Source organism: Procambarus clarkii, chromosome 52, assembly GCF_040958095.1.
Source record: "Procambarus clarkii isolate CNS0578487 chromosome 52, FALCON_Pclarkii_2.0, whole genome shotgun sequence".
Taxonomy (NCBI): domain Eukaryota; kingdom Metazoa; phylum Arthropoda; class Malacostraca; order Decapoda; family Cambaridae; genus Procambarus; species Procambarus clarkii.
In genome coordinates, this window is record NC_091201.1 from 29,966,380 (window position 1) to 29,984,731 (window position 18,352).

Below are 18,352 nucleotides of genomic sequence, written 5' to 3' on the forward strand. Positions count from 1 at the left end.
GAAGTGGGGGAGGGTGGGAGGACAAAGGAACGGGGGAAGGGGGTGAATGGTGGGGAGGACAAGGAGACGGGGGAGTGGGGAATGGTTGGGAGGACGAGGGGATGGGGGGGAATGGGAGATGAGGAAAGATTGCCGAGCCACAGCAACGCATGGCCAGGTACAGCTAGTATATATATTTTATTCATATATATATATATATATATACAGGTATATAAATAATGTATACACAACACACACACATGACCAATTGTCTGTGCACAGGGTCATTAGGCACACACTCACATGCAATAATGTATTATGCAAGCACAGATACATCTCTAATATGTACAAGATCAAACTACACACAAAACGTACAACAGAAAATACTACTATACCGTGACACCATGAAGACACACATCCTCAAGAGAACCAAATACTCTCCAACTACAACAAAACTCAACTTTCCTTTATCTAAACAAAAAACAAGGCATACTTGTTTACAAAATACATTAGTAACCAAATAATACAAAGGCCATAAACTAGTAACTAGAGGTGGTGCTTTAAGGCATCTGGTACACCGAGAGCCAATACCTTTTAACAGTTTATGGTGATATCCATATACACAGGCTGCCGAAAGGAAGGAGAGAGACAGACAGATTGAATTCACCATCAAGTCCAGAGTGACACATTATTATTTACAGACATGCACAGATTTCTCAGTCATGTCTACGAGAGGTACACCAACAGGCTTCATCCAGATTTTCATTGGCCTTTGATTTTATACTCCTCTTTAAAACACATCCCGCAAATACTCTCTCCTTTTCCAAAGAGCCGAGTGCTTTAAGTAGCTAAATTGAGTTTCTATAAACTGTAATAAATGCCTCAGACTTTGCCCTTTAATTCTGCATTAATGCAGAGGTAGCCCTTTATTTCTGAAGTTGCCTGTCAACATTAATGCTTCCAAGTAAGAAATGTACATGCTCTTATAATTATGCAGCTACATAAATTATGAAAACATGCACTTATTTTTATTTCCCCTATGTTGAACTGGCAGGATGTTATAACTTACAATGCATGCAGAGCTGATTACAATTTTAAGATTCACAAATTACTCCTTATCAACTCCAAAAATTACATTGAATACAGTCCAAACTCATTATCTCCAACGGCACAAGCATTGCATTATTTATAATTCTGTATGAAATTGTATCTTTATAGCTGTATACCTCCTAACACTTATACTGTATAACAAACTGCATACTGCAGCATCATTGTAGATATTCCCATTACATGAAAAAAGAAATTGAAGCTTATTAGTGCAAAAACAAAATGGTAATATGGATAAAGTTAAGCCACGTGTTTATGTTATAGAACTTTCTTTGAGCAGTGAGTCTTGAATGTTCTTTGGGACTTGCTTAAACAGCCTGCAGTGGATTGGATAGAATTGGCTAGGATAAATTTGCTGGCATTCGGACATTTAAGAACGCTATTGACATTTTCGATGGATTATAAATAGAAATACTGTACTGTACTGAATTAAGTTTTGGGCAAAAGTTTTGTCATGACTCAAAAACAGGAGACATTGTTCTATAATATTACACTGGAATGGATGATGTACATGCAAAACCCATGGATATATATTAAATAATGATGCCAGTGGTTGGTGCGTGGCAAGTGTCTTGGTCATAAGATATTCAAGAAAGGAATGTCAGTATTATTGTGTGGCAACATAGATGACAGAATAGTGTAAGCAATTATTGGTAAAAAAAATTCCAATCCCAGAACATTGAAATGTGGCCTATTTCAACTCTAAAAATGTTCACTCAGAAAAACGTTAAAGCTGGTTTTAAAATTACTTTTGTAAACAGAAAAAATATCTGATTAATAAGGGGGAACTTTGCTGTGTTGAGATTAAAACATTACTGTTGGTTAATAATGACCCAGCTCACTCCCATTGCTAAATCAGCATCAATTGAGAGCAAGTATTTTTCTTTACTCTCAAACATTTCATCCGTGTTCGAGATCATGAATCATATGGGGTTACCTTGAGATTACCTAGAGCAGCAGTCGCCAACTGGTGGTCCGCAACAACTTTATTTGTTTATTGTATATAACTATTTTCTTTAACTGTTATATTAATGGCATGAAATAGTTTGACTTTAGTAACTATCATTTCTTACTTGGTGGATCGCAGGATTCATATTAGTGGTCCGCGGGATTTAAAATTATGAATTGGGTGATTCGTGAGCTCCGAAAGATTGGCGACCGCTGACTAGAGGTTACCTTGAAGTGGTTCTGAGGATCAATGTCCTTGTGGCCTGGTCTCTGATTAGAAGGCCTCCTGGTTGGTAGGTGTTGTCAACTAGGCTATTGGACATCACTGCTTGTATAAATTATAAACTGGTTGATTAGATATCCTTTGGAAATGTTTATCGTTCTTTTTTAACACTGGGACAGGTCGGGTTATCTTTTGTTACCACATCGCTCTATAAAGTGTTTCGAATACAGGAAGGGCACGGTAATAATCTAGAGAAAGCAATAAGCCAATCTGACTATATTGCACTTGGAAGGGATATGAGGACGGAGTGAAAGAACGGTGTGAACCCTGCAGGTCCCTTCGGACCTGCAGGGATTTAAAGCTGACCCTGCACGAAACAAGATCAACTGAATGAACCAAGCCATTATGGTTGTTCTGTTATACTAGTATTAAGAAGGTGATATCCAAGATCTGGATACAAGGGTCAGTTGAATGCCAGAAATTTTCAGAAATATTTAATCAGAGACGCTATACACAATTGGACAAAAGTATGGGGTTAGTTAAAGGTGATCACAAACTAAGACTTGGAATATAATTCTGAGTTTTCCACCTGGTGAGATTGTTGAGGAAGAGGACTATGATTTTGAGGGCATTGACAATACCACTTTTAAAGTATTATGGATGATGGCAAGGAATATTTACAACTTTCTGATGTAAGTGGTTAGATGATGATGCTGGCAACCCATGTTATGGTAAATTAACAGATAAGATTACCCACTGCTACTGGAAATAATAATGATGTTGATACACAGAGAAATCACATTATCGTGATACATCAATGAGAAAATCCACAGGAGCTGTGATGAGGATTTGAACCTATGTTCGATTTGCAGATGATGAGTCACAATAACATGGCTGAAAAATGTTGACCAAACCACACACTAGAAAGTCAAGAGACGACAACGTTTCGGTCCATCCTGGACCATTATCAAGTCGATTGTGACTTTATTTTCTCTTTGGTCTCTCTGGATTTTCTCAATGATATATCACAATAATGTGATTTCTCTGTGTACTGAAAGAGGGGCATTAGAGAAAGAATTACTGGACGACAGAGCCAGAGTGCATGGAGGAATTGTGGGAAACCCTGGTTGGGCTTCAGTGGAAGCCTCGATAATCCTCAAGGGTGCAGTAGTAAACACGGTTGCAATTCTTTTGACCATGTCGTGGCGTAGCTGTTTACAGCGTGCATCTAGCAACAACCAGCGCATAGCTTTAAATCATCTTCCTGGCTCCTGTGGATTTTCTCACTGATGATGTTGAGGAGCAGAAAAAAGGAAGAAGGGGTAGAGGAGGAAGAAGAAAGAGGGGGCAGAAGAGGAAGGAGGCAGAGGGGGTGGAGGAGGGGGTGGAAGGAAGAGGAGGAGAAGGAAGAGGAGGAGAAGGAAGGAGGAGGGTGGTTGAAGGAGAGAGGAAGAACAGGAAGGAAGGAGGAAGGGAGTGGAAGAGGGTGGAAGGAGGAGAGGATAAGAGGTGATTCTTAAGGATAAGGATAAAATCAGGTGATTCGATGAAATATCTATGCCCGAGTCGACCAATGTGCGCTGTCAGATCTTGGATATAAATAGTCTCACGACTACCAAGATTCTTGTACAGTCGTATGGTCTAGTGGTTAAGGTATCAGGTACGCCAAGGTGCATAGCGCTCCCGGCTATCTGGGTTCAAATCCCTCTGGGGTGTGGAGTTTTCGGTTGAATATTATACAGTATTATATAATAATATATATATAATAATATATATTATATATATATATATATATATATATATATATATATATATATATATATATATATATATATATATATATATATATATATATTTATTTATTTTATTCATTTATTTTCAATCACACAATCGACTTGAGAATGGTCCAGGACAGACCGAAACGTCATCGTCCCTTCACCGTCTAGTGTGTGGTCTAGTCAACATACTTTAGCCACATTATTGTGACTCATCGCCTGCATACATATACATATATATATACATATATAGACCATACATATGTATATACATTTATATACATATATAGTATATATATATATATACATATATATATATATATATATATATATATATATATATATATATATATATATATATATATATATATATATATATATATATAAATAAAATTATACACTTTTGAAGTAACAAAGTCTGGGCTCTTTGAAGAAACTTGTTGGTAAATGATGACTTTCTCTTCCTACACTTGCAATGGATTTTCTAATTAGTACACAAAAGTACCACAAAAGAAAAAAAAATTGTACAATAAGGAATATTATACTAATGTTAACATTAATTAAAAAGGAGCAAACATTCTCCTAATACTCTCAGGTCTTATCAGGGCTTCTACTTGGGCGAGTGAAAAGGCAGGAAGTTAATGGACTAACAAATCGAAGGCTGGTCTAGAATCTCGTGTGATAATGGCCTGTACAAGGAGACGTGTGCAGAGAACAACTAGGGCACACGGCGACAGATCTTCACACAAAAATGAAGGGTGTGGCAACACACTCCGGTTGTGAGGAACGGCTCATTGTCAACTAACAAAATCTAAACATTAAACAAAACACAGCATAATACTGAATATTCTCTTATAATTGCAAATCAAGATTCAGTGTGAATTTGTATTAAAATTGTTATAATCACTATTAATAAGGTATATATATACACTATACATAGGTATGAATGTGTGCATGTATATATGTCGAGCCTAATGGTCAGAGCAATTTTGCATAATTTCAAACACAGTACTGTATTTTTCAAAATTAGTTCACTCGTAATAATATTACAATATTATATTAGCAACATAAATTACTTTGATAGGCTTAGTTTTACCCATGTGAGGCAGTAATGAGAAATAATTAACATACTATATTTAGATTAGGTCAAGTTTCTATGTAAGGGTTGTCTCAAACTAAACAAAATCTATTCATGTAGATTAAAATTTATTATTTGAAAAAATTTGGCTTGTTGGGCAACTCTGACTATTGTGTGCAATACACATATACAGTATATGTTATATACTCACCTAATTGTGCTTGCGGGGGTTGAGCTCTGGCTCTTTGATCAAGGTGTGTGTATGTATATGTAAGAATATATGTATGTATGTATGCATCCATTTATACACACACACACATGCAGACATGAACGCATACGCACCCCCTCACCACAACACATACACAGCTGTCGAAGAAATATAAGAATATTCACTTGCAAACAAAATAGTAGACAGTTGGAACGAGATAGGTGAGGTGGTGTTGGAGACCAAAACTGTCAGTAGTTTATAGAGTTATACGACAAAGAGTGCTGGGAAGATGGGACACCACAAGCGTAGCTCTCGTCCAGTAATGACACTTGGGTAATCTCACACACACACACACACCTTCAAGCACAACTAGGTGAGTACACATGCACACACACAGTGAGATACTGTGAGGGACGAGGTCTCAAGAGTGGCGAGATGTTACCAGTGGAGTCCCACAGGGTTCAGCCCTTGGACCTATCTTGTTTCTGATATGTAAATCATCTCCTAGAGGGAATAGACTGTTCCTCTCAATGTTTGCTGATGATGTAAAAACTATGAGGAGGAGTAAGACCACGGAAGATAGCAAGAGGCTATAACATCAAGAAACTAAAGGAATAATTCAACAAATGGCTACTTAAAATCAACACAAGTTGGTAGGTAGTGAAACTAGGTGGAGGGAATAGGAGGCCAGACACAGGGTACCAAATGGGAGATGAAGTACTTCCACGAAATGGAGAGAGATAATCTAGGAATTGACATTACACCGAACCTATCTCCAGAAGCCCACATCAAAAGAATATCGGTGGCATATCCTAGGCTGGCTAACATCAGAACTGCCTTTAGAAACTTGTGTAAGGAATCATTTAGAACCTTGTATACCACATATGTAAGACTAATCCTGGAGTATGCAACTCCAATATGGAGTCCATATTTTGTCAAGCATAAGATGAAGCTGGAGAAGGTTTAAAGGTATGACACCAGACTAGTCTAAGAGGTATGAGTTACGAGGAAAGGCTGCATGAATTGCACCTCTTGTTGCTGGAAGACAGAAGAGTTTAGGAAGACATGATAACCACAAACAAAATTCTCAGGGAAATTGACAGGGGTAGAAAAGGACTTTATTTAGCACAGATGGTACTCACACAAGGAACACAGGTGGAAACTGAGTACCCAAATGAAATATTTGAAAGAACTTTTTCCTTGTCAGAGTAGTTAATAAATGGAATGTATTAGGAAGTGATGTGGTGGAGGCTGACTCCATACACAGTTTCAAATGTAGATATGATAGAACTTCATAAGCTTATGAACCTGTACACCAGTAGATTGCCGGTTGAAAGGCAGGACCAAAGAGCCAGAGTTCAACCTCTGCAAGCATAACTAGGCAAATACACACACACACACACACACACATACATACATACATGTATGTATCGTGGAGACTGACTCCATACACAGTTTCAAGTGTAGATATGATAGAGCCCAGTAGGCTCAGGAACCTGTACACCAGATGATTGACAGCTGAAGGCAGGACCAAAGAGCCAAACCTCAACCCCCGCAAGCACAAATAGGTGAGTACATACACACAAACACACACACACACTTATGAATATGCATGATCACCTATATAGTTTATATGATTATAGAAAGCAACTCTAACCACTTAAGTACAGTTGCTATACATACACAAGCTAAGCAGACATTATGATTTACATGTAAAATAATTACCTTATGATCCCCCATAGTGGTACTCAAGCCGATGATATTGTACGCAACCTTTCCCCCACTCTGGAAATTATTAAACAGCTTAATTTGGGAATATTATTTTATTATCAATACCTGTACTAACATTTTATACAAGTACAGTATCTCATTACATAAGAACACAAAATAAAGCTGCAGAGGCCTATTATTATCCCCCATAAGAGACAGGTCATATTTATAATTCTCACACATGTCCATCCTAAGTGTGACACATGCAAGGAATTCCACATCTATTATGTTATCCAGTAATGTGTTCCAGAAATAAACTACACTATTTCAAAATCAGTATTTACTCAGGTCTTTTCCTCAATTTAAACTTATCCAATTTATATCCACCGTTTTCATGTTCTCTCATGTGATGATATATATACAACACTATTAATATCCCCCTTTGTAATACACTTTCATCCATTTGGATACTTCAATCATCTCACTCCTTACTCTTTGCCTTTATTGAGAATGTAATTAAGCTTTCTTAATAATTTTTTACATGGAAAGTATCTAATTCCTGGGATTAACTTTGTCATCATTCTCTGTACTGAACTCATTTAAATGAATTTATGTCCATTACATAGTATGGCAGCCAAAATTGAAATGCATGATCTAAATGGGCCTCCAAGAAAAGCAAAACAAATAAAGATGAGAAAAACAATTAGTTGATTTATTGCTAATGCTTATAGAAATAAATCCCAGTATCCTAATTTGCCTTACAATATTCTGAACAGCATTTGCATAGATTTTTTGGTTTTAGATCTCTACTACTCATAACTCCTACCTCTTTTTCCAATTTAGACTTCAAAATGTCAACACTATCCAGCTGATATCTGATAACAGGAACCTGTATCATCCTTATTTAGCCTTAGAACCTTACACTTTTCAGCATTAAACCACATCTGCCAATCTTTCGTACATTTCAAAAGACTACCTCGGTCATCTTCAGACATATCACTTAAAAAACTGGGATTTTATTCAGGTATATTCTCTTATGACACTAACACTGAAAGGTAACAAGGTGATAAATGAAAATTTATATTGCAGAACCTTTGCCGTTTCAGCAGACAGCATAAAAACAAGCTGTAATACTGATACACTGCTATGCCAAATACAGTACATTATCTTCCCCCTTGAACCTCAATACAGACAAATAGGAAATTTTTCTTTTGTTACATTAAAAGTAATACAAACAAGCCTTACTGAATCAATGAGCTTCTTAGCTGCTTTGTCCAAGATGATTCTATCGCACCAGGATGGGCACCTGGTCTGCATGTAGTGAGACCCATCCCCATCAGCACCTTCTTCAAAAGGGTAACTTGGAGGAAAGTTGATAGGAAACTCAGCCAGCCTATTGCCGAACTGAGCCAATTCTTGATCAAACTCACGAAGCTGGAATACCAAATAGATAAGGTAACTTTCAATAACATTTGTGATAAAAATAGCCTCAAGTTGGCATATATCAGGATAAAAAGAGTAGAGGGAAAAATGATTGCAGGATGATTAATGCATACAATCATATAATTTGCACAGGCTGATGTAATGAACAGTGGTTATTTATAGCAGATGTGGTAATTGCAGTGATAGTTAGAAGTGTGGTGATGGCTGCAGTAGTGGTTGTGGTAGCAATGATAGCAACAGTGATTGCAGGAATTGGTACTATATTTTGTTATAAAGAGGTCTATGGTTGGGAAGTTACACCGTACTTGTGAACATGCTACAAATGCACTCATGGGGACTGCAATGCATATCACAATGTGGTCAGGAAATGCTGATCAATTAGCTGATTACATCATCCCAAATGAGAACACTGTACATTCTCTAGATACTCTAATTTTTTGAGAAACGATCACAGACTGACTACTTGTATGTATTGATTATAATAATAACCATTACTACTGTATTATAAAAAGACAATGAATTAATTTTGGAATATGTTAAGGGTCAAATAATGTGAATTTAACTCCAGAACCCATGCAGATTTCCCATGAGTTTTATGCTGCTCATCCAGGAGAAGGCTTGTAATCTTAACGAGGATTTAAAGAAGAAATTAAGTGCCAATGGTAGCAATGATACATTTTAAGCACATTGTGGTTGCTTCAACATATTCAAGTGTACAGCAAACTCGCTCAATAAGATCCTCATAGAATAGGAGTCGGTCAAACATTGTAAAGAGACTGTGCAGAGGTGATGGCCGAGACACCTCTGAGGCATTTAGGAAGATAGATGAAGAATTGACTATGCAGGAAGACCTTAGCCATGAGAGGGTTTGTAGAATCTCTTTGGGCTGATGACTCAACTTTGTGAAAGTAGGAAAGGGGCAGTGGTGATGATAAAATTAATATTTTAAATGCACTAATATAAAAATGTTGTAAATAAGGACATTAAAGAATAGAACAATCTATATACTGAATTAAACTCATTTCTAATCTGTATTTAACTTACCCAGCTGCCATTTTCCTTAAGGAAGATTGAATGATGGTCACAGTGCTTGAAGGACTTCTTAGAGACAACGAGTTGTACAGTGCCTTTGTTGTCCAAAAACTCTTGAGCCTTTTCACTGGAGTTCGGCAGTTCTGTGTCCACCACTGTACACCCTTGAGTCAATTTCTGGTTAGAGAAAATATGAAAGTAGTGCCAGAACATATTAAAATATTGGAGCCACTTTGACGATGATGCATCACAACCTTTCCAAACACTGAAGGGACACTACGAGTATAGATCTCATTCTGCATCCACACCAACGTAATTACACTTTTACATTCTCCCAGTATATATAAACACGGGTCATTTTTTTTAGCTACAATGCCTAATAATTAAATCAAGTTCCAGGATTACAATCACAGATATGTTTTGCACACTTCAAATCAATACAGTGAGACCCCCTTTCAAGATACCACACATGCATGATGACAACAAAAATGTTGTGGACAACCTTGCTCTACTTCAATATGCAGGTCATCTGCTGTTATCTACAAGATCCCCACATACTATCATGTACACCTTTCTTGTTAAATGTTTCTCATGCATCCTACTCGCACACCACCTCAGGGTATTACACCTCCCTCACTCTGCACTCTATTCTCTTACCCTTTTCATTCACGCCACATCTCTTACACATCATTCTTCTACCTATCTTATATATGCTATACTTCCACTAGCTGCTTTTACAATAATAATAATAATAATAATAATAATAATAATAATAATAATTAATAATAATAAACAATAGTAATAATAACTAATAATAATGAATAATAATAATAAATAATAAACATAGTAATAATAATAATAATTTATAAATAATAATAAATAATAATTAATAATAATAAATAAATACAGTAATAATAATAATTCCTTCAGGATAAAAATCCACACTTATATATTTGTGTATTTTATGTAAAAATTTACACCAAATCTTTTGCACGCCCCTGATCTTCCGAGTGCTTTCTCAAGGTTTGAGTATATGGTTAGGATGAGACTTACATCTCAACGCCAAATACATCGAGATGTAAGTCGTTGAGATTTAAGTCTCGTGCTAACCATACACAGTACTCAGACTTTGATAAAGCACTCAGGGGAGTGCGATAGACTTGGTGTAAATCTTTACATAAAATACACAATTACAGAAGTGTGGCTTTTTATCTATGTTATTATGTATGTGAGAAGATATTACCGTTAATAGTTCCTTTGTACTCTTGAGCACTCAGACCCCCCCTTCTTTATACAATTCACCTCTCCTATCACACGTCTCCTATTAAGTACTCACAATATCTTCATCTTGTAAGTACACTTAGGTAATTACTCTCTCACTCATACTCTTTCGCACACACACACATTTAATTTTCCATAGTGCAATTTTTAACACTGTCCCAAAGTATTTAAAGCTTATTATCTCTTCCAATACAGTACTCCACTTTTATCCTACACCCCATTCATTCTCTTCTCTAAAAATAACAAAGTTTATATAATAATTTTACTCACTAGAAACAAGTGCAAAATTATGATACTTAATTTGATAGTAAAAACATTATCGCTCATCAAACACATTGAAGTGATATTCCACCCAATCAATATAAGCTTCACTAACAAAATAAGCATAAGTAGGCTACCATAACAAATAATAATTTGTAACTTACCTCCACAACTGCGCGAGTATTCATTCTAAAGTTAAAGTCCCCAAATAGGAATATTGGCACTTTTTCAAATCCATCATTGTGAAATCTAGGAGAAAACAATATTGCATTTTGTAATAATTTAATATAATTTTGCCTTAAATTTTCATAATACATAAAGTATACTGTACATATGTATATGTGACAGGCTGCATGAACACGCGTGTCATTAATCACTAATATTCAGAGGTTGAAAATGGGAAACAGATTTACGGAAAATAAAAAGGAAATGTGTGAAACATTAAACGAACAGTTCCAAAGTGTGTTTGTGCAAAATTAAATCTTCAGAGAACCAGGCACAATAAGAATTCCAAAGAACAACATAAAGGCATTCCTGTATACAGAGGTCCTAGCAGATGTGTGGAAAAAGGCTAACATAGTTCCAATCTACAAAAGTGGCAGCAGGGAAGACCCCCCCCCCTCACCCTTAATTATAGACCTGTATCATTGACAAGAGTAATAATCAAAATTTGGAAAAAATAATTAAAACTAAATGGGTATAACACCCAGAGAAAAACTATATAACAGACAGAGACAGACAGTATGGTTTTCGATCTGGAAGATCCTGTGTAACGAATTTGCTCAATTTCTATGATCAAGCCACAGAGATTTTACAGAGAGAGATGGTTGGGTTGATTGCATCTATCTGGACCTAAAAAAGGCTTTCAACAGTTCGACATAAGAGGTTGTTCTGGAAACTGAAACATTGGAGGTAGGAGGTAACAGGACAGGTAGGTTTCTAACATGGATGAAAAAATTTCTGACAGAAAAATGAGGGCAGTAATCAGAGGCACCTCACACACCACCTCAGGGTATTATACCTCCCCCACTCTGCACTCTATTACAGTAGAGTATGTGTTGCAAATTACAGTACAATATAATGATGAACTCTAGGAAAATACACACACACACACATACCTGTCTAACGTGTGCTCTAGTGCTCTCTTCCTGTTGAGGCTATACACAGATGGAAACTGCAAATAAAAATTCAAAACATTACAAAAATATATACTTGAATATGTATAAAATGTTAGTTGCTTCAGGTCCTTATGATACATAAAATAAAATAAAAAATAAATTATTCTCAATATTTTCACTATTACAAGTAGGGTAATGTCACTTACCCCCTCCATAGCAATAAAATTAGAGGCATCATGGAAAAGGTGGATGTTTACCAGGTCGAATTTTGTACCATTTAGACACCACCGTGTTCGCATAAAACCTTTGCGAGACCATTTACACTGTTGAGTGAGAATATAAAAAAAAAAGTTTAGAAATAAATTTCTTACAACAATTTCATTATGTACTCAACTACATATTATGAAGTTTTAAAATTTTTAAAGGAGATCCTCTAAGCGACCTACACTATAAGCGTGTAAGGAGTTAAGATTCATGTACTAAATTTATGCAGTGTATCTTATCACTCCAAATTTCTCAGGTGTTGAACTACAGACTAACAGATCTACATTTTATGCAGTTGTATGTAGCCAAGCTTAGTTTTCTCACAGAAGCCAGATTAAAATAAAATGTTTAAGAACTTGGTGGAAATAATACTTAAAAAGTCTGATGGGCAGAAGTGACAGCAGTGATGCAAATGTAAACATAACTAAATATACCAGTGTAAAATGTAAAATAGCTGCACACATTTATGAGATAAATGCAGAATTTAATAAATGTTGTGGAGAAAAAGGATTGGAGTAGATGAGAATTTACCAGAAAGTATGGAAGAGAGGTAGTGCCAGAGGACCGAATATTTTTTTTTTTACAGAGTGTAGACTACTATAGTGTACTGGAAAGTATATGGCAGGTTAGCATTAGAAGAATGCAGGAAAGACTGAAAAATGTGGCTAGTCATGAGTAAGACGAGTTTCATGGTAGAAGTATGTGAACACATCAGATATCTGCATTAGGACAACTTGTGGAAATAGCATGCAAAAAAAAGCATAGTGCTCGTAACCTTTTTAGACACTAAGAAAAGCATACAAACACACTTAACAGTCCTCTAGAGAGTGAAAAATATGCACAGAGTTGGTCAAACTCTGTTAAATACTATGAATAGTTATATATACAGGACAAAATCTGATGGACCAGATTTTGGTAGTTAATGTGGAAGGAAATTATGACACTAGATGGCAAAAATCATAGAACCATAAAGCCTACACAATACAAAATACTATTTACAACTTACATAAAGCTTGGGATTTGATCAATGTATATTACAAATGTCCTGGAATACTGTAGCTGATTAAGGCTCAAAGTGTAATGATGGTGATGACAATGATTGTGAGGATTCTGATGTTCAAATGCATTTGTAGTTTATTGAGGTTAGAGAAGATACATTATTGGAGAATGATGTGGCATGGGTTCCTTACATATATGATCCTGGCTATAGATATGCCTACAGAAGATATGGCTGGGAGTGGTGATAGTGTGCAGGATGAAACATGTGTAATGAAGATTACAAATAATGTTTGACTTATGCTGATTATCAGTTGAATGAAGCCTGCAAGACAGATAATGACGACATTGCTGGTCTATACCCAAACTTCAGAGTTGCAAAGGAGCTTTACCTGTTGAGGTATGGTGTAAGAGCAGTCAACCTTTGAAGGTCCCTCGAGCAGTTTTTTTTTTATTTTTTTTTTTTTTATTTTTTTCAACCACAGACGTGGCCAGTGCTAGTGTTATGTCAAGAGCATCTGCCAGTCAACTTGATAATGCAAGTTGCTATCATTTATGTTAAATTGAAGCATGTTTAAAATTAGGGGTGTTGAATTATGACTTCTGACCAGCTCCTTAGTCACTCTCCTAGCCAGGACCTGTGAATGTTCAGATCCTTACATTCCCATAAGGCTGACAACCTGTGCCCCATGGAAACAAGAAACTTTGCAAAGTCTTGTCAACTCAGTTGGAGAGGGGAGACGAGGAAGATAAAGTTCAATGAACAGTACCAACGTGGGGTTACCCACTATAGTATCAGAGAGCATAAACAAAACTTGCAACTTCTTCCAAGAATTAACTGGGAAACACAAAGAATGACAGTTAAGACTGCTAAAAAATGTTACTTTACTGCCTACAGTGACCACTATTAAATAACAGGACTACAATGACTATTGGGTCAGGAAAGTCAGCTCCCTTCATTGGAAGTCCAAACCACCCTCATAGACACAGTAAGTTGGGACTGGAAGAGTAGAAAAGGCAGTGTCCCAGGATTTGCTCATAGAACGTGTTTAAAAAATTTGACACCCTTTTTCTGAGAAAGGTCCCCCCTCGGTCGCTCAACTAGCCAACTCGCCAAAAAGACCCACCCAGAACGGAAATGCCTCCAGATAAGAAATTAATAGGGGACTTACCGGGACCAAGGTTGCAGCCATACAAGACTGTCAAAGGAGGGAGTAACTTGCCAAAAGAACATGGGAAGCCCCTCCAGCGGATTAGGAGCATACTGGAAAGGAGGCTGACAATCTTACTTGAAGGGGGATCAGGAATCACCTGAAAGAAATAAGTATGAACACCAGAAAATAAGAGGAAAAGCCACCAGAGAAAACCAGAACATTGGTTTCAAGGAAGGAATACCCCCAAAAAAACCTTCCCTGAAGGCTCTTTAACCCAAGATCAGATTGGAAAAAGTAATAGGCAGAAGGAAAGCCCAAACCCATCCAGTTCAAATTCATGTGGAAGGAGCCCAATGAACTCCCTAGGAAAACATCCCAGAGCTCTCCTAACACAAACCTAGTTTCATGAAAAGCTACACTCACTGTCACAACATAGCCCTAAGGCAACTACAAATGCACCACAAAATGAAACACCAATAGGACCCCACCCAAAATGGACCCAACAGGCCACCACCACCCAGAACAGAAGGCCCATCTCCCCCACCCCCCAGAATAGAGAAATCTGGATGACCAGAAGCATGCTGGGATGTGGAACCTACAGGCATTCTGCAAACCAAAGGTGTCCTCAAGACTGTAAGGCTGAGGTGAACCAGAATCCAATCACCAGTTGAAGGAGAAAAAGAAGGGGAAAAAAATCACCCAAGAACAACCAACAGGAAACCAGACATCAACCTCAAATAATGTGGGAGAACTAAGAACCATAAGCACAGGACTAACCAAAGAATGGCCAAATGAGCAAAAAAGAACACCCCTACCGGATTAGATGCCATGGGCTAAAGAACCACGGTGCAATCCCACCCCACCCTCCAAAAAATGGGGAAAGGATATCCACACCCAAAAGCAAGACTAAACTCCAAGTCAAAATATGAGGGCAAGATAAGCAAACAGCTGAGCACACACCCCTGCTAAGCAATGACAAGGCAAACCAGAAAACAGCTTGTGACACCTGGCAGCCCCAAACCAAAAAGGGATGGGGGGGATAGAAGAGGATCAGCAACAAAGACTTTCAAATCACCAAAAGGAGTCAGAAAGACGAGCACAATGGCAAAGCCAAGACACAGCCAAACATTACACAAAAGGCATGCCTAACTGTCAGGGTAAGAAAGCCAACCACCACACCAAACAAAAGGCTAATAGCTATGGAACACCTAACCATAAAAGGCAATCATCTCTCTTTGAAAAAAGATAAACAGTTCAAGCCAAGCTAACAGCGGCCTGACAGCTGAGTGGACAACACTCGGGATTCATAGTCCTAAGGTTCCAGGTTCATTCCCTGGTGGAGTTGGAAACAAATGGGCAGTTTCTCTTTCACCCTGATGTCCCTGCTCACCTAGCAGTAAATAGGTACCTGGGAGTTAGACAGCAGCTATGAGCTGCTTCTTGGGAATGTGTAACAAAAAGGAGGCCTGGTCGAGGATCGGGCCGCGGGGACACCAAGTCCCGAAATCATCTCAAGATAACCAGCATCTGGATAGGAACAGTCAATTTTCAAGGACAGGGGGTACACATCCTGCAGTGGAATGCACCTCAAAATGGTTGATAATGATAGCAGTGCTATTTAAAAGGAATGCAGATGAAGTGGAAGCAACCCAGTGTGAATGCATGCACAGCCCAAACAGCACTGGCATCAACAGAGAGAAGGCCAATATACGACTATCAACATGAAAATCTGTGATAAAATAGATGCTACCCTTGGAGAAAACTCTGGGGGTAGGAAATGTCTGGGACACCAGAAATGTGGAGCAGAAAAATGAATATTCCATCACAGGGGAAAGAATATGCCATAACAAATGACAAAGTGAAGGTGCCCAACATAACCACCAGCGAGTCCTGCAACATGAAACACTGCAGGACTCTGAACCCATGTACTGATGTAGGGAAGCTCTATGATCACTCCCCCTAGGAACAGAGGCCCCTGGAAATGAACCCCACCAGGAGCCAGCAAGGACTCCCTAAGCATGAACTTAGAAAAACTGGGGAATACCCATAGGAAACAATGGCAAAATCCCAAAGAACTTGGAAATGTGCCAGGAATCAGCTGGAGAAGGAATATTATCCAGGTGGCCATTGACACATGAGAGAAACAAGAATGGAAAATGCATATTGCTCCTAATAAAAAGGGGAAAATCATTTTCCCCAGAAAGACCAGACGTTCCCAGGAGATATGGAGTCCACACTGGGCTCTATATCTCCTGGGAGCTAGGGCACCAACCTCAGGTACTAGGAGCATACACAAGGCATGCAACCATTCCAGACACACATGCACCCAGAACCCTGGGAAAGTAATCCCGAGTGATTCCACTCAGGATTCCTGAACTACAATTCATGAGCAGCTGTAGAAAACACTTGAAGAAAGTCTCAATGAGCTCAAAGGAGCACTCACAAGAACTGCAGATGACCGGGACTGGGACACCAAGATCCATAAATGCCGAGAGAACGTGGGGGCACTTCCATAAAGTTCATGTCAAATCAGATAGAAAGTGCCCCAAAGAAAAAGGATGGCCAATTCTAGCATTAAAATGAGACCACATACAAAGCAAAGAATGATAAACAAGAGGAGGAGGGGGCAGAAGATTCTAAACATCAGGGCTATGGCATCCCACAGAAATGAACCATTGGTCCACCCCAAGCATAAAAATGTTGCAGCAAAGGCTCCAGATCATGTAGAATGTTCCTAGTTATGCTTCATGTGTTACAGTCTTTGCGACACCAACCTCCAAAGTTGACCTCTGTTGCCAAGTGCATGGTGGGGACTCTACCAGGAAAAGAGGATGTGAAGCCAAAGCCTGAAACATATCAAACAAACCACAATAAATGCCTGAAACAGGATAGCAAGCTTTACACAGATGAGAAGCGAGTCACAAATCATAACCACAAGTATGACAACAGTGCAAAGCACAGTGCATACATTGTGGCCAGATAACAGTATGTATAATTTAGTGTACAAATACAGTAAATTAATACAGCATTATAAATATAAATGCTGTGGCAAGATCTTAACAATGCCAACAAAAGCAGAGAACAACAGGCAGTTGAAAAGGAGGCCAAGAGTTTGAACCTGCTCTGCCGATACATATGCAGCCAGGCAAGGAGGCCAGACACCAGGCAACACGAGATATGTCCAACATACCAGAGCACTACAATTGCAATACTGTACATCAACCCATCCCAAGAATGTGCACTGTCCCAGAGAAAGCCAATCCTAATTGCACAACCAGAAAATATTTCCCTCCTAAGTATAAAGAATGGAATTGTTTTACATATAAAATACCGTACAGTATTGTAATAATATGACTACCACAGAGGTTGCCTTACTCAAGAGCGGCCAGACTATGTCAACTATGTACCACACTGCTAAGGATGTGGTGTATCTGATGGTTGATAATCTTCCAACATGTCAAGGAAATAGCCCTGAAACCTTGGTGACTTAGATCAACAAAAGTCAGAGGCACACAAATAACTGGTCACATACAGCGAGGTGAACATTAAGCAGTCGTTAAGAAAATATTCTTAAAGAACATCAGTAGTAAAATGAAACAATTGACCTCAGAACGGAGCTGAACAGGATGCAAAATGGGCATCAGGCCATAAGTGATATTACCCGACTTTAACCCAGTGTGGTGGTGGTGCTGCTGCCATCTAGTGGAAGTCAGTGTAGCTAATAGTATAGTATTTCCTAATTAGCAGTTTAATTTGTTTTCTTAATTAGCAGTTT

At 38.0% G+C, this 18,352-nt stretch overlaps 1 protein-coding gene across 5 annotated transcripts in view; it reads right to left on the reverse strand.

The window, feature by feature from the left end:
- The window catches only part of 5PtaseI (inositol polyphosphate-5-phosphatase A), a 70,344-nt gene that overhangs the window by 17,511 nt on the left and 34,481 nt on the right, over positions 1 to 18,352 (reverse strand). For 2 of the 5 annotated variants that reach the window (XR_011222729.1, XM_069304610.1), the window contains exons 7-13: positions 14,596 to 14,734; positions 12,370 to 12,486; positions 12,164 to 12,219; positions 11,210 to 11,294; positions 9,516 to 9,680; positions 8,274 to 8,462; positions 7,044 to 7,103 (exon numbers count right to left, since the gene is read on the reverse strand). Coding sequence is in view for 3 of the 5 variants with exons in the window: in XM_069304610.1 (XP_069160711.1) it covers positions 7,044 to 7,103; positions 8,274 to 8,462; positions 9,516 to 9,680; positions 11,210 to 11,294; positions 12,164 to 12,219; positions 12,370 to 12,486; positions 14,596 to 14,616 (693 nt within the window). In the remaining 2 variants the exon portion in view is untranslated. Of the gene's footprint in view, positions 1 to 7,043; positions 7,104 to 8,273; positions 8,463 to 9,515; positions 9,681 to 11,209; positions 11,295 to 12,163; positions 12,220 to 12,369; positions 12,487 to 14,595; positions 14,735 to 17,351; positions 17,424 to 18,352 lie in introns of all 5 variants that reach the window. The other 3 variants (XR_006773462.2, XM_045750835.2, XM_069304609.1) reach the window with 2 other exon arrangements.